Source organism: Notothenia coriiceps, unplaced genomic scaffold (assembly GCF_000735185.1).
Source record: "Notothenia coriiceps isolate Sejong01 unplaced genomic scaffold, NC01 NC01_scaffold00037250, whole genome shotgun sequence".
Lineage (NCBI taxonomy): Eukaryota > Metazoa > Chordata > Actinopteri > Perciformes > Nototheniidae > Notothenia > Notothenia coriiceps.
This window is the reverse complement of record NW_011369951.1, coordinates 8,167,940-8,190,562: the sequence shown is the minus strand read 5'-3', so window position 1 is coordinate 8,190,562 and position 22,623 is coordinate 8,167,940. Positions and strand designations below refer to the sequence as shown.

The following is a 22,623-nucleotide window of genomic DNA, read 5'->3' as shown; positions in this document are numbered from 1 at the left end:
CACGAGTTTGTTTCACTTACCCTGACGGCCTAACCCTAAAAAAACGTTGCATGAATATGAAATCCCCAGTCATCTGCCAATGTTGTTATTCTCTTTAGGTGAATCTCATATTGTCAAATAGAGACACGTCCTGGGACAGTGTGTCATTCTGTCATTTTCTCGCGGTGAATAAGATGTTATTCAGTGAGACGCTGACTGGTGACCTGACACAGTTCCATCTGCTGAATATTTAATGACTTTATGTGAGTTTGTAGTCTGCAAGCTTCTTTTGTTTTTCTTGAAATAAGTGGAAGGATGTCCTTGAGGATCTTCCGGCCTTAAGGGCAGAGCTTGAGATGATGAATTTGCCCGCAGTGGGACCACGGGGTGCTCCGGCCATCTGTGTCATCACATTACCGCTCACGCATCGACAATATCCCCAACATGCCCTTGGTTCTCCTTTAAGACACAAGAGTTCATGGAAATGGAAATAGATAGTCAATTATATTAAAAGATAGAAGTTTATTAAGAGTGTGTTACACAGCGTACCTTCATTTGCTAAAGGAGCTGTTCTTTTAATAGAAAATTCTCAAATAAACTCCAATCTTTGAACTCACTTTTTTGGAATATTTTTATTTTTTGCAAAACAAGAGAAACGTTTTAAGAACTGCATTTATTTTCTCCTCAATATTTTAACTGGATAAAAGCACAAATGGGCTAGTTACTGTATGAGTGTTTGTATCACTCTAAATCTTTCTATAAAGCATTATTAAATACAATACTTATGATGTGTTATAATCTGCTTATTGCACTGTATACATATAGTTAAGGAAATGTGTAAATGCTTTATTAAGAAATATCGTTTGAGTTTTGATCACTCATTGAAGAGAGTGTATTTCATCCTCATAAGGTTAATATAATGTATTTTGTATAATGTATTATATTCACTATTATGAAGCATTACGTTGTTTTTATGAGTCATTTATCTATGTAGTCATTGGGTATGTTTATATAGAAAGCATTACCGACTTCTCTGCCTCGCCCTAAATTATATGTGGGACATTACTGTATATGAGCATAAATAATAGATCTCCTTATGGCCCATATCATATTCTTTGTGGGCGCTCTGTACTTAAGATGTTGACATTATTACTCTATTGATTTCTGTTCTTTGAAGTAGACAATCACATGATTATGATATTTATTATCATATAGGTTTATTAACAATGATTTTAGTAGCAATTAAATTAAGAGCACACTTTAAAAATGCCGAGAAATCCCAAGGTGCTGTGAGAACAGAAAGAGAAGAAGAAATGAAATGTTAAAACCAAGTGTTCATAAAAAAGTAAATGGATAAGATATTCACAATTACATTTAGAAAAAAAAAGAACCATGGAATTATACAATGATCCAAAATGTAAAACGTATATAATTTGTTATATTTCGTCTTTAACTGATTGCATGCGTCTTTTTTATTCTCATGCTGCATTTTTCATTTCCAAAATGTCCTTTTTGCTAAAGTCTGTTCATTTCAGAAAATCTTTTTTCATTTAAAAGTCTTAATCCGTCAATCAACACAAACAGGGCGCCCTCTCTTATGATTGGCTGTTTCTTTAGTCTAAGCCCTTAATGCCTTATTTATTTAATGTTCAATAATTTGTGTCTCACACACTAAATGAGAACAGATGGTCTTCTCTTTGCAGAAATAAATACAATTTCAATACGAGTTATAACTGATTTGCACAATCATCGACTGTATTCAACTCGTAAATGTTTACGCACAATACTGAGAAGGACGTATGGCTTCGAAGGCAAACACTAATGTCATTTTGAACATGAAAACACTGATTGAAAGTCCTCATGCAAGGGTTATGAAAATGAAAGGCTCTTTGTTTTGTGTTGTGTGAATCCCTGAGGGACACAAATATTAAGGGGGGGGGGGGTTCTTAGTAGATCCTTAAAACGCTGGTAGGAGCTGTGCCAGTTTATTTCTTTAAAAATCACTGTATTCAAACATTGTAAAATGAAAAGGGGCGTTATCTGTCTAAGTGCTGCCATTTAACTTTAATGCCCAGAAGTTGATGCAATACTGCCTTCAGCCTCAGGGGGGCAGCAGTGCACCATCAGCTTGGCAGAGCATTAGGTGGAAACTACATGACATGTCAGTAACACATTTAGATCATGAAAGCAGTAGCTTTACACAAGGAAGATTCAGTAAAATAATCTGCAAATGACATACAATAAAAAATATATTCTATTAAATAGGAACAGTATTTACAAATTCTGCTTATTTTCAGGTTCATATCAGTATGTAGTGTCTCTACTGGGACATGTCTCCAATCTTTAATGTTCAAAACGCTCTTTTTTTTTTCATACTGCCTGTGCTGCAGCACCTCTTTTCGCCCTCTGTCTGAAACCAGAGCCCAGTCTGCTCTGATTGGTTAGCTGGCCGGCTCTGTTGTGATTGGTCAACAGCTTAGAGATGTCCCGCCCCTTAGCCTATCACGTACAATGTGTTGGAGCGCTAGCCAATTGAAAGGCGATTGTTACATAGTGAGGTCTTTAAAAAACATGCTGAAACATATGTGTACTTCTTCCACCTCTTCGAAAATACACAAAAAAAACATGTATTGATAGAGAGGTGTAAGACAAAAGGGGCTGTCATGTAGATAGATAGATAGATAATAATAATAATAATAATAACAATAATAATAATAATAATAATAATAATAATAATAATAATAATAATGAATTACATTTTTTATTAGAGCGCTTTTACAGGTGCTCAAAGCGCTTTACAATTACACATATTAGGCATGTAAGAGTCATTACTGTGGACATTACCCACAGGAGCAAATGCGGGTAAAGTGTCTTGCCCAAGGACACAACATAGATAGATGGATAGACAGTCCAAAATATTTCTGAAATAGAAATAAAATAGCATTAAAAGGTTTTGCTCACGGAGACCAAGGCAGTGCCAAGTAGGTGATCAGCACCCCTTTAGCTACCAATACACTCAACATATAATATGTTATATGTTTTTGTCAGTGTGGAGAATTGAACCAGGTCTGTTCATAATCCAAGCCCATTGATCGGAGCTGCCACCTGCTCAACATTGCAACACCAACTTTGAACTTCAGAGCTCACACATATTCAGAAGTGGAAATCAAATTCAGACGTGGCTCCTCCACACCTCAGTCTGCAGACGGCAGGATTACAGATGCAGAGAAAGTCTCTCTGTGAGTACTGAGTGAGGACAGCCTGCAGGAGCAGAGCAGAGCAGTGCTGAAGCTGAACTCTGTGTGAACCCGTCTTCAGTCTCGTTTACAATGTGTCCAAATAACCCCAACAAGTCAGAGAGGTCTCATGTAAAGTGTGAAATATATTTGTGGATTACAAACATGAGGCGTGAACAAATTAATGTACAGTTACATTTCGCACTCTCACTTCCCCTTTTGTGAGAGAGCTGATATTTTGCACATCTTACAAGAAATGCACTAACTTTATCCTTCTTGTGAGGAATGGTTGTGAATTATTTGTCTCAGCCTTGAATTAAAGATCAACTGTATTCATCGAGGACTAATTGTTGTTAACTTATTGGTGTTTCTATAATAAAATGATCTGGTTTCAATATTTTGGAAACCAAACGATCTAAAGTTGAATTAAGACAAGCCATAAGCTGCTTTATTTGGCTTTGCCTGTTTTGAACCTTAATGTTTGAAATAGTTAAACAGGTTTAAGTAAAAAACTAAACTTTGATTCCATACAAAGGCCAGCCAGCAGCAGGAGTAATTATATTGGCATTAAACTTACTTATAAAGGTTGAAGTGGCTTTAATTGAAAATGCAGACATTTTTCACAAAAACCGAATATTACATCCTACAGTACCATTGCTCAGTCATTTCCATCACACTGTATGTATGCTGGTCAAATGATTTAGTCAACTTTGTAACACCCATGGTGTTCCCGGTCAAAAATGACCGCCATAAAGAAAAGGAATTAGTAACCATCCGGATCAGATCAAAAACACACACACACACAAACGCCCACGCACACACACACACACGCACGCACGCACGCACGCACACACACACACACACACACACACACACACACACACACACACACACACACACACACACACATCACTATATGTGTTTTTCACACCATATGTGCCCATCCCACCATGTGAATCGCACCTGACACACACACACACACACACACACACACACACAGAACAATTTGATACATTTCCCGCTCTTATGTGCCCATCCCCCCACATGGATCACACCTGGCACACGCAATACATGTTCAGTGTCTATTCTTTGTGTATTTACTGCAGTTGTTCATGTATACCAGTAGTCTGACCGTGAACACCAAAGTAAGGGGGGACGGGGACGAACACAACAGGAGGGTTAAAATGTTAAATACATTTGATACAGTTGAATTTGTTTTTAATGAAATGCAATTCTATCAAAGCTCTTGATAATTTACAAGAACTTCTTGTTGTGAAATCTCTTGAGATCAGGGACATGCACAGACATTTGGGGGGCAGGAGCTTTAAAACAAAAATGTATTTAAATATAGTTGCACATCTCTGACTTATTGACCAATTGATGTTAATAGCTTCATCCTAGTTATTAAATGAGCAGCCAACAATCAAAATTATGAAGTTACTGTTTAAGGCAGGACATTTTTCATGCAGGCCTACTTGTAATTTATTTTATTTTGGTCTATTTTGCTGCATGTTTTCTTTCACTCCAATGGAAAGAAAACTTGACAGTCTAATCTCCCGACCTGATATTTTTATTTTTTATTCAATCAATATATTTATGGAAAGGGAAACTGCCCAAACAGCAATAGATATATATTTAAGCAATAGCTCACGACAGGCCGTGGTATATGCTCATTATATCAGCTAAGGGGCGTGGTTCGGCCCGACGCAAATTTATAAATTAAATACAAATGTATAAAACGGTTACCAAGTGTGGCAATATGAAAGAAAAATACCAATTGCCAAAAGAACTGCAAAACTGAATAGGTTTTGCCGTTTGATGTCTATGTCTGGACCGCTGCGTAAAAAGGAGGGTTTCTGCCCCGTTACTTCTCCGCTGCTTTCTTGTTCCAGTTTGAAAAGCAAATGCCCAACTGTANTCTGCCCGAGGCTCAGTTCATTAGGCTATTTTTTGGCATATTCACAGCACTGAGACTTTATCTGGAAGCACATATCATTAGTTGGTGATGGTATTAAAAAAACCGATCTTGGAGTCAGTTAACTTTTCTATTACCTTTTCAATCATATTTCTTGGCGTCAAAAAAAACTGTTCAACCTCTTCTGGTTTGAACAGCTGTTGAGGCAGGTTTACCAAACATTTCTTCTAGCAAGCTCGATCCCCGCAGATGAGGGCCAACCAGGGCGAAATAACATAGGACTTCATCGATACACTAACCACTCTAATGAATGCATGATGTTGCGCTTTGTGCTTGCTGAATGTGCAGATTTAAATCAAAGTTTAGCTACAAGTTAGCCAGCCATACCACCTACATGTTGCACTAATTATCTGAGCATGTGGGGTTGTCAAGAAGCCAAACGAGATCATAAAGCTTAAGCTATGTTGTGGCCAGTTGAAAAGTATCTTCATGCTATGTTTATTAACATCTTCGTGCTTTTCCCCTACTATCCAAATAGTGCGGGCGGCGCCGCCGCTGCTAAATAGAGCGCCGTGCTAGGGGGCGCCAGCAAACGGCTACCAAAAAAAAGAAAATAATTATCTTTTTTTTTTCTTTTTTTTTTTTCTTAAATAATAATAAGTGGGACCCTTTTTCATTTTTGATTTGTTATATTTTGGTGTTACTGTATGGGTGTAAGGTGTTTTTTGCTAAATCTTGGAGCATTGCCATATATGTACTAGGCAGGGCAATTTCTGGCATAATCACAGGCGGTGCCGGAGGGCGCCAGATCTGGGGGGCGCTGCTCTGGGAGGGAAAAAATTTTGAACGTGGCGCTCATCCCAAAATGTTCGGCCTAGATGTAACAACATTCATAATTAAGTATGTACACCCTTTTCACCCGGTTACCACGTTTAATTTGCCCTGTCGTGGGCGGCTGTAAGTGATGAAAGCTGGGGCGATGTTGGCTATCTCAGGCGCCCGGCAGCTCACAGCAAGTGCGAGCGTTAGTGGCGAGAGAGCGAGCAAGGGAGAGGGCGGCACCCGGTACCGGTGCTGTTTGTTATTAGAACTCTGGTGCTAGCTGCGCTAAGCGGATATAAGAATAGATGTTTGCTACAACCAGGGTGGAGGGAGAGCTTCCTGTCAGACTGACAGGCTCAGTGAGGTAAAGGACTCTCTGAGTATCTTAGATAGTTTAATTTTTGTCTAAGTTATCTCCAGTGGGTCTCAAACGTTTTTGACCACAATTATGTAACACCATATTTTATATTATTAGGATAATAAAACAGGTTTGAAATCATTCAAAACGCAATGTTTACTATAGGAGCGTAACACCAAAAATCCCTCGTTTAAGTTTGGAGAGATACAAAAAATATGCATAAATAAATAAACTGTTAACTAGGTACCACCAATAAGATATGAATGAAACAACAAAAATAAAATAAGCTACATTTATGTTGTTATTTGGCTTATGGTAGGTTATTGGTTATGTTCATATACCTATTTTGATTATTAAAATGTAAACCGATCTTTTTCATATGGGCGTTTTAGAGTTGTACCCCCTAGATCAGGTCTCTAGTAATTGTGTGCTCAAAGTGCACCAGATTGAAGCATTTTACTGTAAAAGGTTCAAAAAAAAAATCTTCGACCCCCCCTAGAGGATGTGACGTCCACCCCCCAATTCAAACATGTTTATACAATACTGAATACATTTGAATACATTTGAAGCCATTTTGACGTCTATTACCTATGTCAATAAGTTTCTGTTTTTGCAGTGTATTTGTCTTTTGTAGAGATTTTTAATTTATTCTTTACATATAAAATGTCGGCTAAAATCTCACCTAGGGCAGCAAATTGTCTAGAACCGGCCCTGGTACTAGGCCTCAAGAGCCTTTCTTGTGCTGACACATAGAAAGAAATTGGCGGGGCGCACTTCACAGACACTAAAAAATTACACACGCTCCGCGCTCACATTATGCTGGGCCCACGTGCCTTTGCACCGCTGCTACTGTATGACTCCATCCTAGGGGAAACACTGTTCTTGCTTTATTCTAGTTTGAAAACTGTCTGTTGTTCGAATTAACATGTCAACCTTCCCTATAAACAATGCAGGCACTGCTTAGTGAGTCTAAATGTTATATATCTGATGGAATGGTTCATACTGAACGTGTTCTTCAGAGTCTGACACCTTAAAGGCTCAACCACAACAGTACAACTTGCTCTAATCCACATTAAAGTGTCACAGAGGCCAGCAGATCTCCTCTTTGCTACATTTCCTGTCATCTTGTTCACAATAATTGCCAGTATTCTGTTCACTCCAAACGTGGCCCAACAAGACGGTGCATGACACCACTTGAAAGTGCCTTTAGAGTCCCCCCATTATCTAACCAACTCCCTCAAGTTCAGCCCGCTAGGCAGACGTTACCTTGGCACGAGATCTGAGGAATCCACACACTGAAATTAATCACGGTGGCTTTCCAGAGCAGAGGAAGAAAAAGAGAGTTTATATCCAGCCCGTGCATCTAAATAAACAGCGTTGCCCGATTAGATTTACAACTTTCTTTATTTTAATGTCTGAGACTAAAGGGATAAAGAACTAAGAGAATTCGGTAGAGGAGAAAATGTCAATGTGGGCACTATCCTTCAGCATGAGATCATTTCATTATGTGAAATCCACATTAAGCCAGATAAATCAAATCCCTGAGTCCCCGAGGTGTGGTGCTGTGTTCACGTCCCTTTGTAAACTTTCCATCACATAAGCTGAACTTGCACAAGACGACTTTGCTCTTAAAAGGTTTGGGGTGATTAAGATGAACCGTTGGCTTCAGGTACCAGCAGATTCAAAGACCACTGGCCTTGAAAGATTTGATATTTAGCCTTCTTTAGGATGTACTTCCAAGTGAACAATCAGCGTTCCAAAGTCGAAACTCCATCATAAAGTTCAACGTAAATAAAAGCTGTCAGCTGAAGTTTACATTTCACCTCAACTAAATGTTTATGCCTTAACCACTATGTGAACAGGGCCAGTAGCGTTTTTCTTTTCATGCTTCTGCACTAAAAACTCTCAGATTGGCAGCATTGTTACAATGTAGCTTCTATTTATCTTTATGAGTCAGTGGAAGAGAAATATATTTACCAGTGAGAACTGTATGCAGTCTAAATAGTCCCATCAGGGCCATGTGAAACGGGATGTTTAAACTCTATTGGTGTCATATTCATGACCCGCACACTAGCCAACAACAACAGTCTCTCTGTGATTTCACGGACCACAACACACGAAGGAACAAGTATTTGTCAGTTTGTTGTACTTGGGACAGACTGCGCGACAGTGCATGTCTGCATTAATAACTGGAAAATTGTGACGGGAATCATGTGTTGAGATAGGAAACTATCAAATAAATACAAGACGAGAAGCGTAAAATTAGGGCTTGAGTAAAAAAGGCTCTTCAGGGACAGGCAGGATGTGGGGAGGGAGGTAGAGGATGGCAAAAGAGATGGCACAAAGGCAAAAAGCATGCAAAACCAGTAGTTACTTAAAAAGCACAAACACACCCAAGTCAACTACTACCCATACAAATGGCTCACCACAGCGCGCAGGCACACAACTACAACTTAGTCACCAACTGTTTGTTACGTAAGCTGGGGATGAGTTTGGAGACAGGGACGGAGACCAAAGGAGGGGGGAGAGAGAAAATGGTTTACTGGAACCTCTTTGGCGAGAGGAATAAATACTTTACTGGAATTCAGTGGACAGTTGTTCCACTGAGACGCGCCATGTTTCACCAAGACACCAAAAGGGCACTCGGCATTCCAAATATATCACAATGCGTCTCCTTTTTCTATCCGGCCTTGTGGAAACCGTGATGCAGGATTAAGCCTTATTTGTTGAGGCTTTAGAGCGGCTGACGAGGCCGTTTTAAAACACAATCCCGAGGACCAGCCAGGGCAGCCCATGCTCCTTTGTAGAGGTGACACACAGTATGCAGCTCTATTGTGCCAGGGAGGATTATGGGTAAGGAAACGGGTGATAGGCAAAGGAGGAAAACTGTGCCAGTGTCAACAGTGAGTCACAAGTGGAAACCCGCAGCGCTGCCGTTGATTTTAAAAGCTGACCACTTAATTGCAGAAAATAGTTTTTTCCGGAATTAAAAAAAGAATGTTTTTTCCTCACTTAGTTGATTAAACGCACGCCATCCTGATCTAAAGCAGGTGGAGAATTAATTCAATTATCCACACACTGAGGGCTACTGCTACTATGTTATTTGTTTGTTATTTACTGAATGTATATCTTTGGGTAATTGACTTATTATTTAGTCAACAACTTTTATAAAAGTTGAACTTTCTTGTGCTTGTACTTTTGTTGTATAATGCCTTGTGCTCCTACTGTAGCACATTTAAGTACATTTTGTGCTAAAGTAGTTACTATCAACTTTTTATATGCAAAATACATTCATTTATAAATATGATTAATTGGTTTAGATTAATTTACTAGTATGAACCTACAACAAAAATGCTACATATATATTATTCATTAATAAATCCAGTAACCTACAAGATTATAATGGATAGTAGTACTTTTGGTATTTGAAGTATAATTATTGATAAAACTTCTGAGCTTCTTTTTTTTCTTACTTAAAGGTGGGGTAGGTAAGTTTGAGAAACCGGCCTGAGATACAATTTTTGTTATATTCCATGGAATGCTACCGATAGCAATGAATATCTTAAGTGCTTTGACAAAAAATCCATAAAAAAATGTAATCTGTGGAAGTAGTACTGTAAAAAGCACGGCCAATCATTTTAGCCGGCCCGGCTAAAATAACTGGATGGCCTACCTGCCTGTCAGCCTTCCATCTGTGCACAATCTGTGCGATGGAAGGCTGACAGGCAGGTAGCTATCAGGATGTTAAGAGCATTCCATGGAATATAACAAAAAGTGTATCTCGAGCCGGTTTCTCAAACTTACCTTACCCACCTTTAAATGTTTTGAATACTTCTTTCAGCATAGAAAGATCGTTTTTGAATTCATAAGAATGTAAAATAAAGAGGTTATTAAGTTGTATTACTGTGCCCCATTACTCGGAGTAAGAGCGGATGGGGAAAAGGAAAGCAAATACACAAAAAAAGAGTTTCAGAGTAATTAATTTGAGAGAACACAAAGGGCTTGTGGCAATATTCATAAATCTTGCAAGCAGCTTTCACTTTGCTATTTCTGATTCATTTAGAAATTGAAGCTCGTGCATTTTTAGAGCCAAAATAAATAAATCTCCTTTATAGAAGTCAGTAATGTTTTCCTGAAATGCAAAAGACTACTGCTGACTGATTAACAACCAGTTAAGCTCTGAACACTGTGGTAGGTTTTTGACAGGAAGTGATGCGTTTTTCTTTGTTTAGAGTCTGTTTGTCCCAAAGACGGACTCTTGTTACAACATGAGCAATGACGGCCACCGAGAGCAGAAACCTTAATTGGACTTAAAAGGGAAAAAAATATCCTGAAAATGCAATTTGATGTTTGAGTGATCCCCCAGCCAAAAGCACCACAGCGCTGATGAGGAGACAGAGACAAAAACCAGATAAAGTAACAGATTGCTACTTTAGCAGGTCCCGGGGGCCCGAGGAGCAATAAAACTGAGTGAACACATCACCGAACATGGAAACTTTCAACCTAAGTAAGAAAAACCACCACAATTGGAGTTTTGTGGTTTGTCCCTGGACAGCGACGCAATACAGGAAAGAAGTCGGGAGAATGATTAACTGCGTGTCTGTATGAGATTCCACTTTAAGCCTTTGGAACCATTCATCTTGGCCCCGCACTTTCCACCCTCCACCTTCATCTGCAACTACCCTCATGCGTCTCGGACCTCTCATTTGACTTCATCTTGGTAGTTTTTGGGGGGGGTTTTCTTTGTTTAGTCATTTTTATGTGAGGCCTTGACCCGGAGCTGCTCTTCCCCCCCTTGGGAATTCCACAGGTCTGGTGTAATGTTGGGAGGCTCCTCCTCAGCAAACTAACCAGGAATGTACCAACCAAGAGGGAGAGGAGGTGGAGGTGGAGATGGAGGTTGGCTCCTCCGGCCTCACGGGGGAAACACAGCCCTTCATTGTTCTCCTACCTTTGCATTCCATTCCTCACCTCTCTCTGTTTTTAAATCACACCCCTCCGCTAAACTCAACCTCTGTGTCGCTTTTGTATGACTTTTCATTCACTCCTTCCCGTCTCTCCTCCTCCGCCTCCTCCCAACCATCTTACCTGGCACTTTCATGCAGCTAAAACAGTGCCCTGACAGAAAACCTCATCACTTTTATCGGTCTGTTGCTATTGGGTGGGAAAATAAGTGGGAAAGTGAATCTATTATAAACACGCTGCATGGAGATTTACAATTCCAGTCTGAGGTGTGTGTCCCAGAGTGGGGTTAAGGTGGGTGTTTCGAGGCATGTGTCTGTGCGTGTAAACAAGAGCTCCGGAAAAAAAAGAGGAGAAGGATAGGAGTCTTTAGGTGTTCTGTCATGGAGCAGATCTCAACAGGCCCTTGCATGCCAGCCTGTGTATTATGTGCACTGCCCCGCTGGAGTCACACAATACACCACCAAAGCTGAGGCTCAGTAAACTCATGAAAACAGAGGTGGGAAGAGGGGGGAGATGGATGCGCACTTAGAGGGCCTCTCCGTTTTCTGTGATGCTTGAGATGAACAAAGTCAGTGAGGCTCAGCAGCTTCATCTTTCCTCCGCCTTAACCCCCCCAACCCCATCCCACTTACCCAACCAGCCTTGAAGATGCTAATCCATCACAGTACAGTAGCCTTCCGGTGTCTTTGATCACTTTCTGTCACCCCGACAGCCCTTCCCACAACAATCAAAGCCTTCTTAGCAGAACCTTTAAACAAAACACAGCCAAAGCTACAAAGTCAAAGGGTTGAGTTATGGTTGGACTACGTATCACACCCATATCAAGATAAGAGAACCCATGATAATGAGAGATCCGGAAATAACCTGACGCAATCAGCTGTAAAGTGTGTACCAGAAGGAGTGTTTCAGCATGACTTCAACATTCTTTAAACGTGTGGTAACAAAGACTAAAATAAAACCCTTTTCATATAATTTGTACATAATGTTTTGTGCTAGAAAATAAGAAATATCTTTCACAACCAAATACTTAATTGGGCTATTAAAACCTTTAGGTGTTACCCAGATTGAAAGCTTTTCTCATTGCCCAATTTTAACCTTGATTACACAAGTGGTTTATCATTTTAAAGCAGAAGCACAATATCTTGCGTGTACAAACATTTCCACAAATATGCAAATCCTATAGAATCATAGCTGAAACTCAAAAGCACATGCTAATTTTATTGGCATCGGTTCAAGGTCAGGGATGATGCCGAGACATGTACCAGTAGGTCTTAGCATTCCTTCCATTGCTGAGAAGCTGTGTTAGCCAAGGGGAGAATTCCTCTGAACAATGATAATAACACCTATGATAAATTCTGCATTCTGGCATTCAGCCTTGTTTTAAAACCAGTAGCAATTAAAGCAAAAAAAGGTATGGTATGTATTGCGGAATGGCCATTATAGAATCACACTTAAACAACTAAACCTGCTGAACTGCCTGGGGGTAGGAAGACCTTTACAAATACAAACGAATCGACTGCACGCACTTACCCTGACACACATCTTTGACTTCTTCGTAGCCTGGTTTGCACTGGCACTGTCCGACTGGTACCACCCACTCCCCATCCACAGTGCAGTAGATACGAGGCAAATCCTCGCTGACGGCGTTATCCACGCACACGCCGCTCACTTCCCTCAGCGCCTGGTTCTCCCCTCCGGCCACGGTTTCCGGGAAAGACGCGAGGCTCTTCACTGTGGCCGGGCAAATTTTGTAGTACACCCTGGTTGAGAGAAGGGCCACGCAGGCTCCGATGTCTTGAAAAGCCAAGTAGAAGCCTTTTCTCGACAGGTTCTCCACTACTCGCGTCTCAGTGTTGATGCGCAGGTCATTTTTGCTGGTGATCTCATCAGGCGCTATGGTGGCAACTTTCTTAAACTGGCCCTTGCGGAAGGTGGTCCCCACGTCCGCGTCCGACTCGGATGTGAAGAGGTTGAAGGTTTCCTTGCAGGTCAGCGAGGTGGCATCAAAAGAGTTGCAGTCGCGTACGATGAATTGAAGTTCAACGAAAACCCGCGAAGCCGATGGACGCCTCTGGATGAAGGTGGTGCGCAGCCAGTTGTCCTGCTCACGTTCCGCAACATTGCAGACGGAGTAGGTGTAGAACTGAGAGCCGTTCAGGGTCCTCTGGGTGACCTCCCACTGAAACAAAACCACACAAACCAACAAGGTTAGAGTTATGAACCCAGACCCCTGGGAGCTCCTAAGTATACCGGGCAGAACCAAGGCTATAAGGGAAGCAAAAATAAAACAGCACTATGGCACTGTAATCTAATCCTGTGAACAAAAACAGACCATGTATAGGGGATCCCGTGGCTATAAATGTTGCTAATTACTCTCCCCCGAATATTTCAGCTATCCTTCACAGCCAAAACACATTTTGTCAACATGATAACTCGACTTTATGTGCTTTTACAGCAAAACAATACAGAAAACCTCAAGGGCTTAATGTGAGAAAGTATTTCTGGCATTGCAAAGATACCAAATTATTTCCAATTCAGAGCTTCACATGCCTTACCCTAACCCTTACTAAATAGCGTTGCAGCTCACATACAAGATGCTGCCACAAATATTTAAAATGAAAAGTGACAGCATGTTTTAACATAACCTTGGCTCTTGAGGAACAACTGGCCCCCACAGGGGCAGAACCTGTGGTTTTCTCTCTGCATGTAGCCATCAGGCTATTAATTAAAGGAATGTGCTTTGTTGGCCGAGTGTGTGGCTTTGTGTAAAACGTGATGTTCAACAGCAGAGCCACCACCTCTATTAAACAGCTGGTGAACTCCTTTTTTACAAGGGCTCTTAAAAACTTGAAATAATAATTATGATAAGTGATGTGAAGTTACATGAGAATACTCTGCACAATCCAAACATTTTTCCAACGAGAAAATACAACACCTGATGTCTATTAGCGCAAACAGTGAAACTAAAATGTCAAAGTGATTATTTAAAGAAGTGAAACCCTTTTTAGAGGGTGAGCCACTGTGAGCAGCACCTCTCCACATGCCTTTGAGTCATCAGCACTTGAAATGAGGCTATTTACAGGGAATTTGCCTGAGCAATATGGAATAAGGCACACAAGCCTCCTGTATTCTGGCCGAGAGATAACCACAGAATTTGGGTGCAATAATGTAGCCATTATCCAGACGCATCTCTAAACGTAGACATTATAGTCTGGTTTGAGGAAAAGGTAGCTCTGACTGATGGCTCCTGCAGCTACCCTCCCCCTCCAAAAAGAGGTACCACATGCTGCAAACTTTAAAAGTTAATTGCTCTCTAACATACAATTCTGGAGCTGAAGCCTTGAAACCGCAAGAAGCCACAAGTATTCCCAGTTCAGAGCTAGCAGCTATTCTGTCTGCCTGAGCTCTGGTGTAGCCCAGAAATGCAGCGCTCAGCAGCAGCTCCTCATGGGATCCTACAATACGTCTCATATCCATACTCCAGCAACCATTAGGCTCTAACTGCCAGAGTGTATAGCAACCTGACATGAACACACATGAGGCTAACCACACAAGTCAAATGGTCAAAAACAAAAAAAATTCACCGGAGGCTCTCAGTGCAGCCGGGGCCCTTCCTGTACATTTTCTCCCATGCATATATCCTAAGGCAAATTCCAAGTGGGAACGTGGGAGCTGGAAGAAAAGACGGAGCGGTACTCACCCCGGGCTTGTCTCCCTGATCTAAGGGCCATGTCAACCAGCCCAGTTCACCTCCTGTTGCCCTCATATCCAGAAGCACCTCTGTGGAGATATAAGAACACTGTCAGTACATGGGAATAAACGTTTAAACTCATCAGAAAAGACTCATTTTGACTGCTGATAAAAATCCTCTGCTTTTCTTTAAAAGAAAAACATTACAAATGGCAGTTGTTTTAAAACTCTGCACTATAACTGAAACCCTGACAGGATTGAAATATATCTAATTTAACAAAGCTAACTTTTTTAAAAGATTTTTATTAAAGTTTGTGCAAAACTGTGGCATTTTCAAAAATCAACTTTCATTTATTTGACTTTCTGAATGTCTAAATAAAATATATACAATTACATAAATGCACTTTTTGAAAATGTAATTAAAAAAAACTTAAAAGCTAACAATATGGTTTACAGTTTTTAAGAATGTATTGCAGTTTCTCTCCGGAATTCACCTGCTTGTGTTACAGAGTTTAGAGCAGCGCACATGTAGGCTACGTTTAACCAAGGATTAGTGATTAAATATGAAAATTCAACAGGAAACATTTTTCTATTATTATAAGGTATTTAAAAAATACTACTTAGAGAGACTACACGACTGTCACAAGATTAAGAAATTGTGTTTCCTGGTTTTAAAGTCACTTTAAGAAGGTTCCTCGCGGCACGCGTTGCTCCCTTCAATTGAACTTAATCAACTTTTGGCAAACAATTTAAAGTAGAAACTCACCTTCTTTAGTCTGTAGAGTGATAAGAATGCCATTAATGAGTACATATGAAAATAACAAAGGTCTTAAACCGGCAGAGAAATCCATTTGGCAAACTTTTCCTTCCTCTCTGCTCGTGGGCTTAGCTGGGACTCCGAGTGGTGCGCGAGCGCTACTCTCTGCAGCTCATTCACAAACGGGCCAGCAACACGTCACAGACTCCGCCCCCCGCTGGAATGTGTGTGTGTGTGTGTGTGTGTGTGTGTGTGTGTGTGTGTGTGTGTGTGTGTGTGTGTGTGTGTGTGTGTGTGTGTGTGTGTGTGTGTGTTGAGGGGCGGGGGTGCAGGAGGAGATAGCTGCGCATGACAAACTTTTGCAACTTTCAGGGACCGTTGGAAATGCTGTTATTTTACATTGGGAACGCGAAAATGGGAAATGTGTAAATTGGAATTCCAGGTACAGCGATGATCAACTATATAACAGGCCAATATGTCCTTGGTCGATTTTAATTAATCTGCGCTTAAGTTAAAATGTTGTCACTTATGTTTTGCCATGGCTGTGTATATCAGATGTTGTACACATGTGCTTTCCTCTTTATTGACTATGTTAACCGACTTATTTGATTCATACCCTCGTCTGAACCTTTCTTTTGTGACACTGTACATTTTCCCACTGTGGAACAAAGGATTTCTGATTCTAATACTGATTCAAATGGAACTGGATAGCACTTGGCTTGCAGCTCAACTCGAATCTTGAACCTTGTCTTTTAATAGTTAAATTTTCTCAAATGTGAGGAGTTATTTTCATATCATAGTTACTGACCAGAAGCAATTTGAAGATGCTTTGGAAAGCGGTGGTGTGATGAATCTTTCATCAACTTTTTACATTTTATAGAATACACTTTTTATTGTTAAGTCCAAATAAGTATAGTACTGATTAATTGATAAGAAATTAAACATGTAATGCATATCTGCACAATTTACTTTCTATGTAACTTTCCAGTACCACTCTAAAGTGGGAAAAGTGGGAAAAGTACTGCGGTGTGAACGCGGCTGAATCCAATAGAAGTGGAGTTTACAGGGGGCACTTGAAGGCACCTCTGGTTACAGTTTAGCCTACCTGGCTGTAAAGCAGCCTGCAGGGCAACACAATCATTTGCATGGAGATATTGATTTAGAATTGTTTGCCACATTGAATAGGAGAGAGAAGGAGCGGGAGCCGCTTTACTTGACGTCCCTTTGTTGTGAGCATCCCCACACACAGAGGTAGAGTCATTGTGACAGGCGGAGAGAGATGTATTCATATACACATAATAGCAACTCTGAATACCAGAATTCAAGAGTACAGCTGGCCTACTGATAGGCCGTCATCATTTATGGGAAATATCCTAAAAATGTTGCACCCCGCAAACCCTGCAGACAGACAGTGGTGAATTTATTAACAAAACAAAGTTTAATCTGGTTTTTCATTCCAAGGAGGGTGTGTGGGAGTGGGGGAGTCTAGTATGAATATGAGGAATTAAGAAAAGTCCTTCACCTAGCAACTGGTGCAGAGAGGAATTTACTGTCAGGCTTTATCTGACTATACTTTCAGGGATTGTTGCCCGATGTTACTATGGCAAAATGTTGAGCAACGGCTATGGAAACGATAAGTAGATGCTGTGCTTTATATCCCCCCCCTTCTCATGCTGTATATCAGGGAGCCAGAGGGTTGTACGTGAAGAGATTTATTCCCAGCAGTGTTTACCTTTGAGCACCAGCCCTGTCCCCACAATAGATAATTACAATACAGTGTGTCATTGATTGGACACAGGTCTGTCTCTCATACACAAACACACAGTGTCGTTGAAACACCTGTGATGCTGACACTGCGGGAAAGGAGGTGCTGGCCAGGGCTGTGTCCCAGACCCCTGCGACCTCCCCTTCACCCCCTCCCCCCCTCCCAATGCCTTCTGGGACTCCAGTTACACAAAAGCCACGGAAGAACGCCATGCACAGCTTTCTGTGAGCTTTTGAATCCCTAAAACACACTCACACTTATTCACCCGCCCACTGTTGCCTCTGCAGCCGGCGTCCTCAAATTCCCTTCATCCTCTCACATCTCATCCTCAGTTATTGGGAAGGGGGATGTCTGCTACTCTGTTATTGTCTCAGGTAATGATGGGAGGAGTCGGGCAGAGCAGTGGAACGAAGAAACCTTTGAAATCGTCCCCTTTTTCCGTTTTGATATGAAACGTGCCTGAGGGGCCACATGTGCATTATCCCTGCTCGTAAGCCTGTTGAATATGCATTGTTCTTTGTAGTGCAGCACTAAAAGCTAATGCAGGATGTAAACTGAGAACTAAAGTGGATTGGGGTGTGTGGTTGAGCGGGTGGTGGTGGTGGTGTTGAGGCTGGGGTTATGTGTGTGTTAGGGAAAGGGAGGGGGGTGGTGGGAGGCCTGCCAAGCACAGGTGTAAGACATACAGCAGCAGTGGTGGGTCGGCCAACAGCAGGGCCATTGTCCCCCTCAACACACACACACAACCTAACACACTGCAATTGTGGCCCCAGCATATGTGAGAACAGGATATTGGCTCATCTGTTAGTCTGATTAGCTATTTTGCCTGACGCTCCCATCTCCTGCAAATACCCCCCCCCTTCCTCCTCCTCCTCCTCCTCCTCCTCCACAAAACCAAGAAAACAACACCTGATCCTGTTGATCCAGCTCTGTTGAAGATCTGCATGAGAAAGTAGTTACATGTGCCTTGTCAGATTCATTGCTACCTGATAAGGGCGATGGTGTTGGTGGGGGGGATTAAGAGGCAGGTTCATGGTTGTGCGGATGAATTGCAAATTACCTGTGGCAGACACGTTAAGCATGAACTCTTAGCAGAAAAGATAAAGATCACTGCAAATGTTAATTTACCTTGTACAACCCTGATCCCTATAACAGCCTGAAACCACACAGTGCTAATACTTTTACATCAATCACATGGCAGCTGGATTTCCCCCGAATCAACATACAAGGGAGACGTTTATAAATTGTATATATATTATGCATACAAATGTATATATGTGGTAATGATCGAATGTTGGTGGTATTGTGGCCCCGGTTTGTTGAGGTGGGAGGGTGGGAAGCTGGAGGGCATGTGTGACCTACGTGTTGAGTTGTAATGTAAACCAACCATGTGTGGCTGCAGTGTGGTCATTTGTATTTCAAACAGCTAAAGAGGCAGTTGTTGAAGGGAAACATTCAGTGACAGCTGATACAGAGATTAATCTCCCGTAAACTTCCGAAGTTGAGCCTGTCATGCCTTTCATGTTTTTTTTTGTTTGGTTAATCTCAGAGCTGTATATGATTTGTCCAAACATTTTGATCACGATTGCTGTTAAACCACCAACTCACCAAAGACAAATTAAATTGCTACTCCAGTGACCTAGTATTTCCATAAAGTCGGTAAGATCTGCTTAAACACATCAAAGCAGAACATGCAGCAATTTCCCTACTTAAAGTCCTAGTAGTATAGAGAGAGTTCCAAAAAAGATAGGTCCTACTTTCCCATAATACATCAATAGCATGTTCTTGTTATACCAAGTTCACGTCGAATTATGCAGATGAAAAGAACCTGTAAATAAACTTCCTGTTACATATCTATTGTTGGTGAAAAGAACTAAAGAATATGTGAAAAATCTAGGCAAAATGTGTGTTTCAATGATTGATGTTGTTGAGTCATATTGACTAAGCAACTCTACTTTTACCCTGAAGAGTTTTAAAGTATAAGAGTAGAAAATGTGTAAGCAAAATATGAATGAAATGCTGACATGTCACCAGTTTGAATCTTAAGGCGTATGCTACTAAGAATGAAATCAAAGATTTTGGACCTAAATAGACTGTAAAAAGGTTTTTTGTTTCAATGAAATATCACTTACTTGAAAGGAGTGGAATAGGATTTCGTTTTCTTTTAGTTCAGCTTCAAAAGCACACTTGAAAGCGACATACTTATTGAATGTAATGATTAATAGTTTATCTGACAGCAGTAAACATAAAACTGTCTGAAGCATATCTAAACCAGAGTCATTATCTAAGGCATTTTTATAACATCCCTTCAAGTACCGTTAACCATAAAAGCTAACTTAATTCTCTTCTTTTCTGTGCTGTAGGACTTGAGACTGTTGGTTGTTCGACCTGAAAGCTATACTGATCTATTTAAGAGATTGTTAATAAACTTTGTCCAGCCAAAATGTTTTGTTCTTGGTTACTGGCAGATATTTACATTTCTCAGATTGATCTCTGTAACTAAGAGCTTAATCAGTGCATCTCTATATAATTATAAATCCCACGGACCCTCCCTATGTCTATATTCATTTCATATTAGACCTCCTTATCTTCCTTCCCTCCTCCCTCTCTTCCCAGTAAACAGACAGCTAGTTGTCCTTGGAAAGTTGGGAACTACCCTGCAGGGGAAAAGGCAGAAAAAGATGCACCGTACCATTGATACAACTCCTTATCACAACATTATCTCAGCATTCCTATGCCCTAAGCTGGAACGTGCTCATATTCTCAGACGACGCCTCCAATGTTTTTTTATTGGAGACGTGGGTCACACTGAAGTGGCAGATGTGCCCATTTGCTCACCCAAGTAGAATGACCAGCTCCTTCAAGCGCCTCCTTCCTCTCCTCCTTCTTTTCCTCCTTCCATATCGAATGACATCCAGCCTGAAGGCTATTGTAGACGTTTAAGGAAGCACGGAGCAGAGAGCAAAGGGAGATAGGGCATATAATAAAGTTGAGGTGGATTCCTGAAGGGGCCGAGGAGAGCCTCCATTGAAAGCCACCTGTTGATTCAGTTCCAGATGACCCTACTGGGTTCGCTGGTATCAGATGGGATGGAAGGAGGGGAGGAAATGGACAAGGAGTGTGTGAATATGAGCTTTTACATTCAGGGGTTTATCAGTGTACGCCTTCATGCCTTTCAGGTCAAAACTAGAGGCCAAAATTACCATCCCGGTCTCTTTCCCACTTTAGGGTCTGTCTGACTTCAGGCTTTTTTACAATGCAAACCCAATCCACAGCACTCTTAGACGTGCATTAGAAAATTACACCAAGGGGTCCTGACCAAGTAGCCGTGTATAACTACTTGGTAATGAGATTGGTTGAAATTAGAAAAAAATAAACATCAACATTTTGCACCCTGCTTTTTAAAATCATAGTTTATCATTTGATCCAAAAGATCAGAAAGTGAATTCATGTTATATGACTATTGCTTTCCCGTCTTCATCTTTTGAGGCGTTCCACAGGGTTCTATTTTAGACCCATTTTAATTTCCCTCAAACATGCTTTCCTTGGCCAGCCGTCCATTCGTTTTCTCTGTTGCATATTTGTCTTGGAGCCTCGAGCTCCTCCTTAAGGAATCTTAAGGTGTTTCTTGATCAGATGTATAAAATATGTTCTAGTTCTAGACTAGTCTCCATCTACCAGGGGTGGACTGGGGGGGAAAAGTGGCCCAGGGATTAATTGACAGACAGGCCCACTTAGTGCGCTGCATGTATGGGCCGGCTGGCGACGAAAATGTGTTACTTAACAAAAAATCCTATGCATTTAATGTTATTTTGGACAATTATTCATGTAGTAATCACATTACCTGAGCCCTTGAGTTGCCTAGCAAAATAGTTTGCATATAACAGCATATATTTAGTGATTTTCATGTTAACAGATCATTGATGCAATAACATTTTGACCCAATTTGCCTGACTTGACACATAGAATAAAACATGGGCGTCTAAGCATCCTCAATGTGGGTGAGACAATTTAACAGGGGGTGTGAGCAGGTGGTGGACCTCACCTCCTCTAGGGGAAGATTTCTTTTTAAATGTTGAAGTTAAATGCATCAATCTGGTGCAATTTGAGAGCAAAATTAGGGACTAAATATATGGCAGGCAGTAGGGGCTTGGACTGTGAGCCGTAGGGTCGCCGGTTCAAGTCCCCAAGCAGACCTACATTTGGAGTGTGGACTTCTACTTGGAGAGGTCCCAGTTCACCTCCTGCCCTGCCGTGGTGCCCTTGAGCAAGGCACTGGACACGTTCTTCTCCACAGCCGCACGACCTCTGAGTCAGACGTCACTTCCCCCCTTTTCTATCCTGCGCGTACAGCCTCTCCCACCTAAACCCGGCCCACACACAGCACCGGCCCACCGGGGAAACTCCCGGTATTCCCAATGGCCAATCCGCCCCTGCCATCTACGTTGATGCATCTGGATTAGCAATGCCCAGAGGAGACATTCCAGGAAGGCCCACACTGATGAATGCGCCAAACACTTCAATGCGTTTCATTTTTTTTTTTGACAGGAAAGTGTTTCTAGCGTACAAAGTCCGCCTTTTAGACTTCAGCGGTTCTTAATTGTTTGTTGCTTTCCGGCTTGTAACCGATACCATTTTTTCGTGTAATCAACCAAAGCCTCATTATTAATTGAGGGGAGGGTTGGATTGCCTGAACTCAAATGGAACATTTTGGAGTATTTCAACCTTCGGCGTCCTTCGTTCTCACCCTTCCCTTTGCGTCTCCAAATTAACGACACATATGTTTAAGAAATTCCTTGAATGATTGATCTGCAAGAATTCATGGTACAGCCAATAAAAAAGTAAAGATAAATAAAAACGTAAGAGGCAGAGGGTTGAATCCTTAGAAGGTTGATTTTACATTTATAGCAGCTTCCTTTTTTTTTTTTTGCTGGACAATTTAAACCCCAGCCAAATCGTTATGCTTTCACAGGCTGTGGTGAGGCCAGATGTTCAACTGCGCAGCTGCACATCAACTGACAGCTCAATTGAAAGGTACTAAATCGTAAAAGTTGCTTCTGCCCATTCCAGGCTGACTAAGTATAATTGCTAGTGTTGACGTTGCCCTCTTAAGAATGTCGCCTCAGAGTGGTTGGA

The 22,623-nt window shown here is 41.2% G+C and overlaps 1 protein-coding gene across 2 annotated transcripts in view; it reads right to left on the bottom strand.

The window, feature by feature from the left end:
• Positions 1-15,868, bottom strand: part of epha2b (eph receptor A2 b) — a 54,523-nt gene extending 38,655 nt beyond the window's left edge. For both annotated transcript variants that reach the window (XM_010796166.1, XM_010796167.1), the window contains exons 1-3: positions 15,732-15,868; positions 14,976-15,055; positions 12,806-13,454 (exon numbers count right to left, since the gene is read on the bottom strand). In XM_010796166.1, coding sequence (XP_010794468.1) covers positions 12,806-13,454; positions 14,976-15,055; positions 15,732-15,816 — 814 coding nt within the window. In that variant the 5' untranslated portion in view covers positions 15,817-15,868. The remainder of the gene's footprint in view (positions 1-12,805; positions 13,455-14,975; positions 15,056-15,731) is intronic.
• Positions 15,869-22,623: the final 6,755 nt, after the last annotated feature.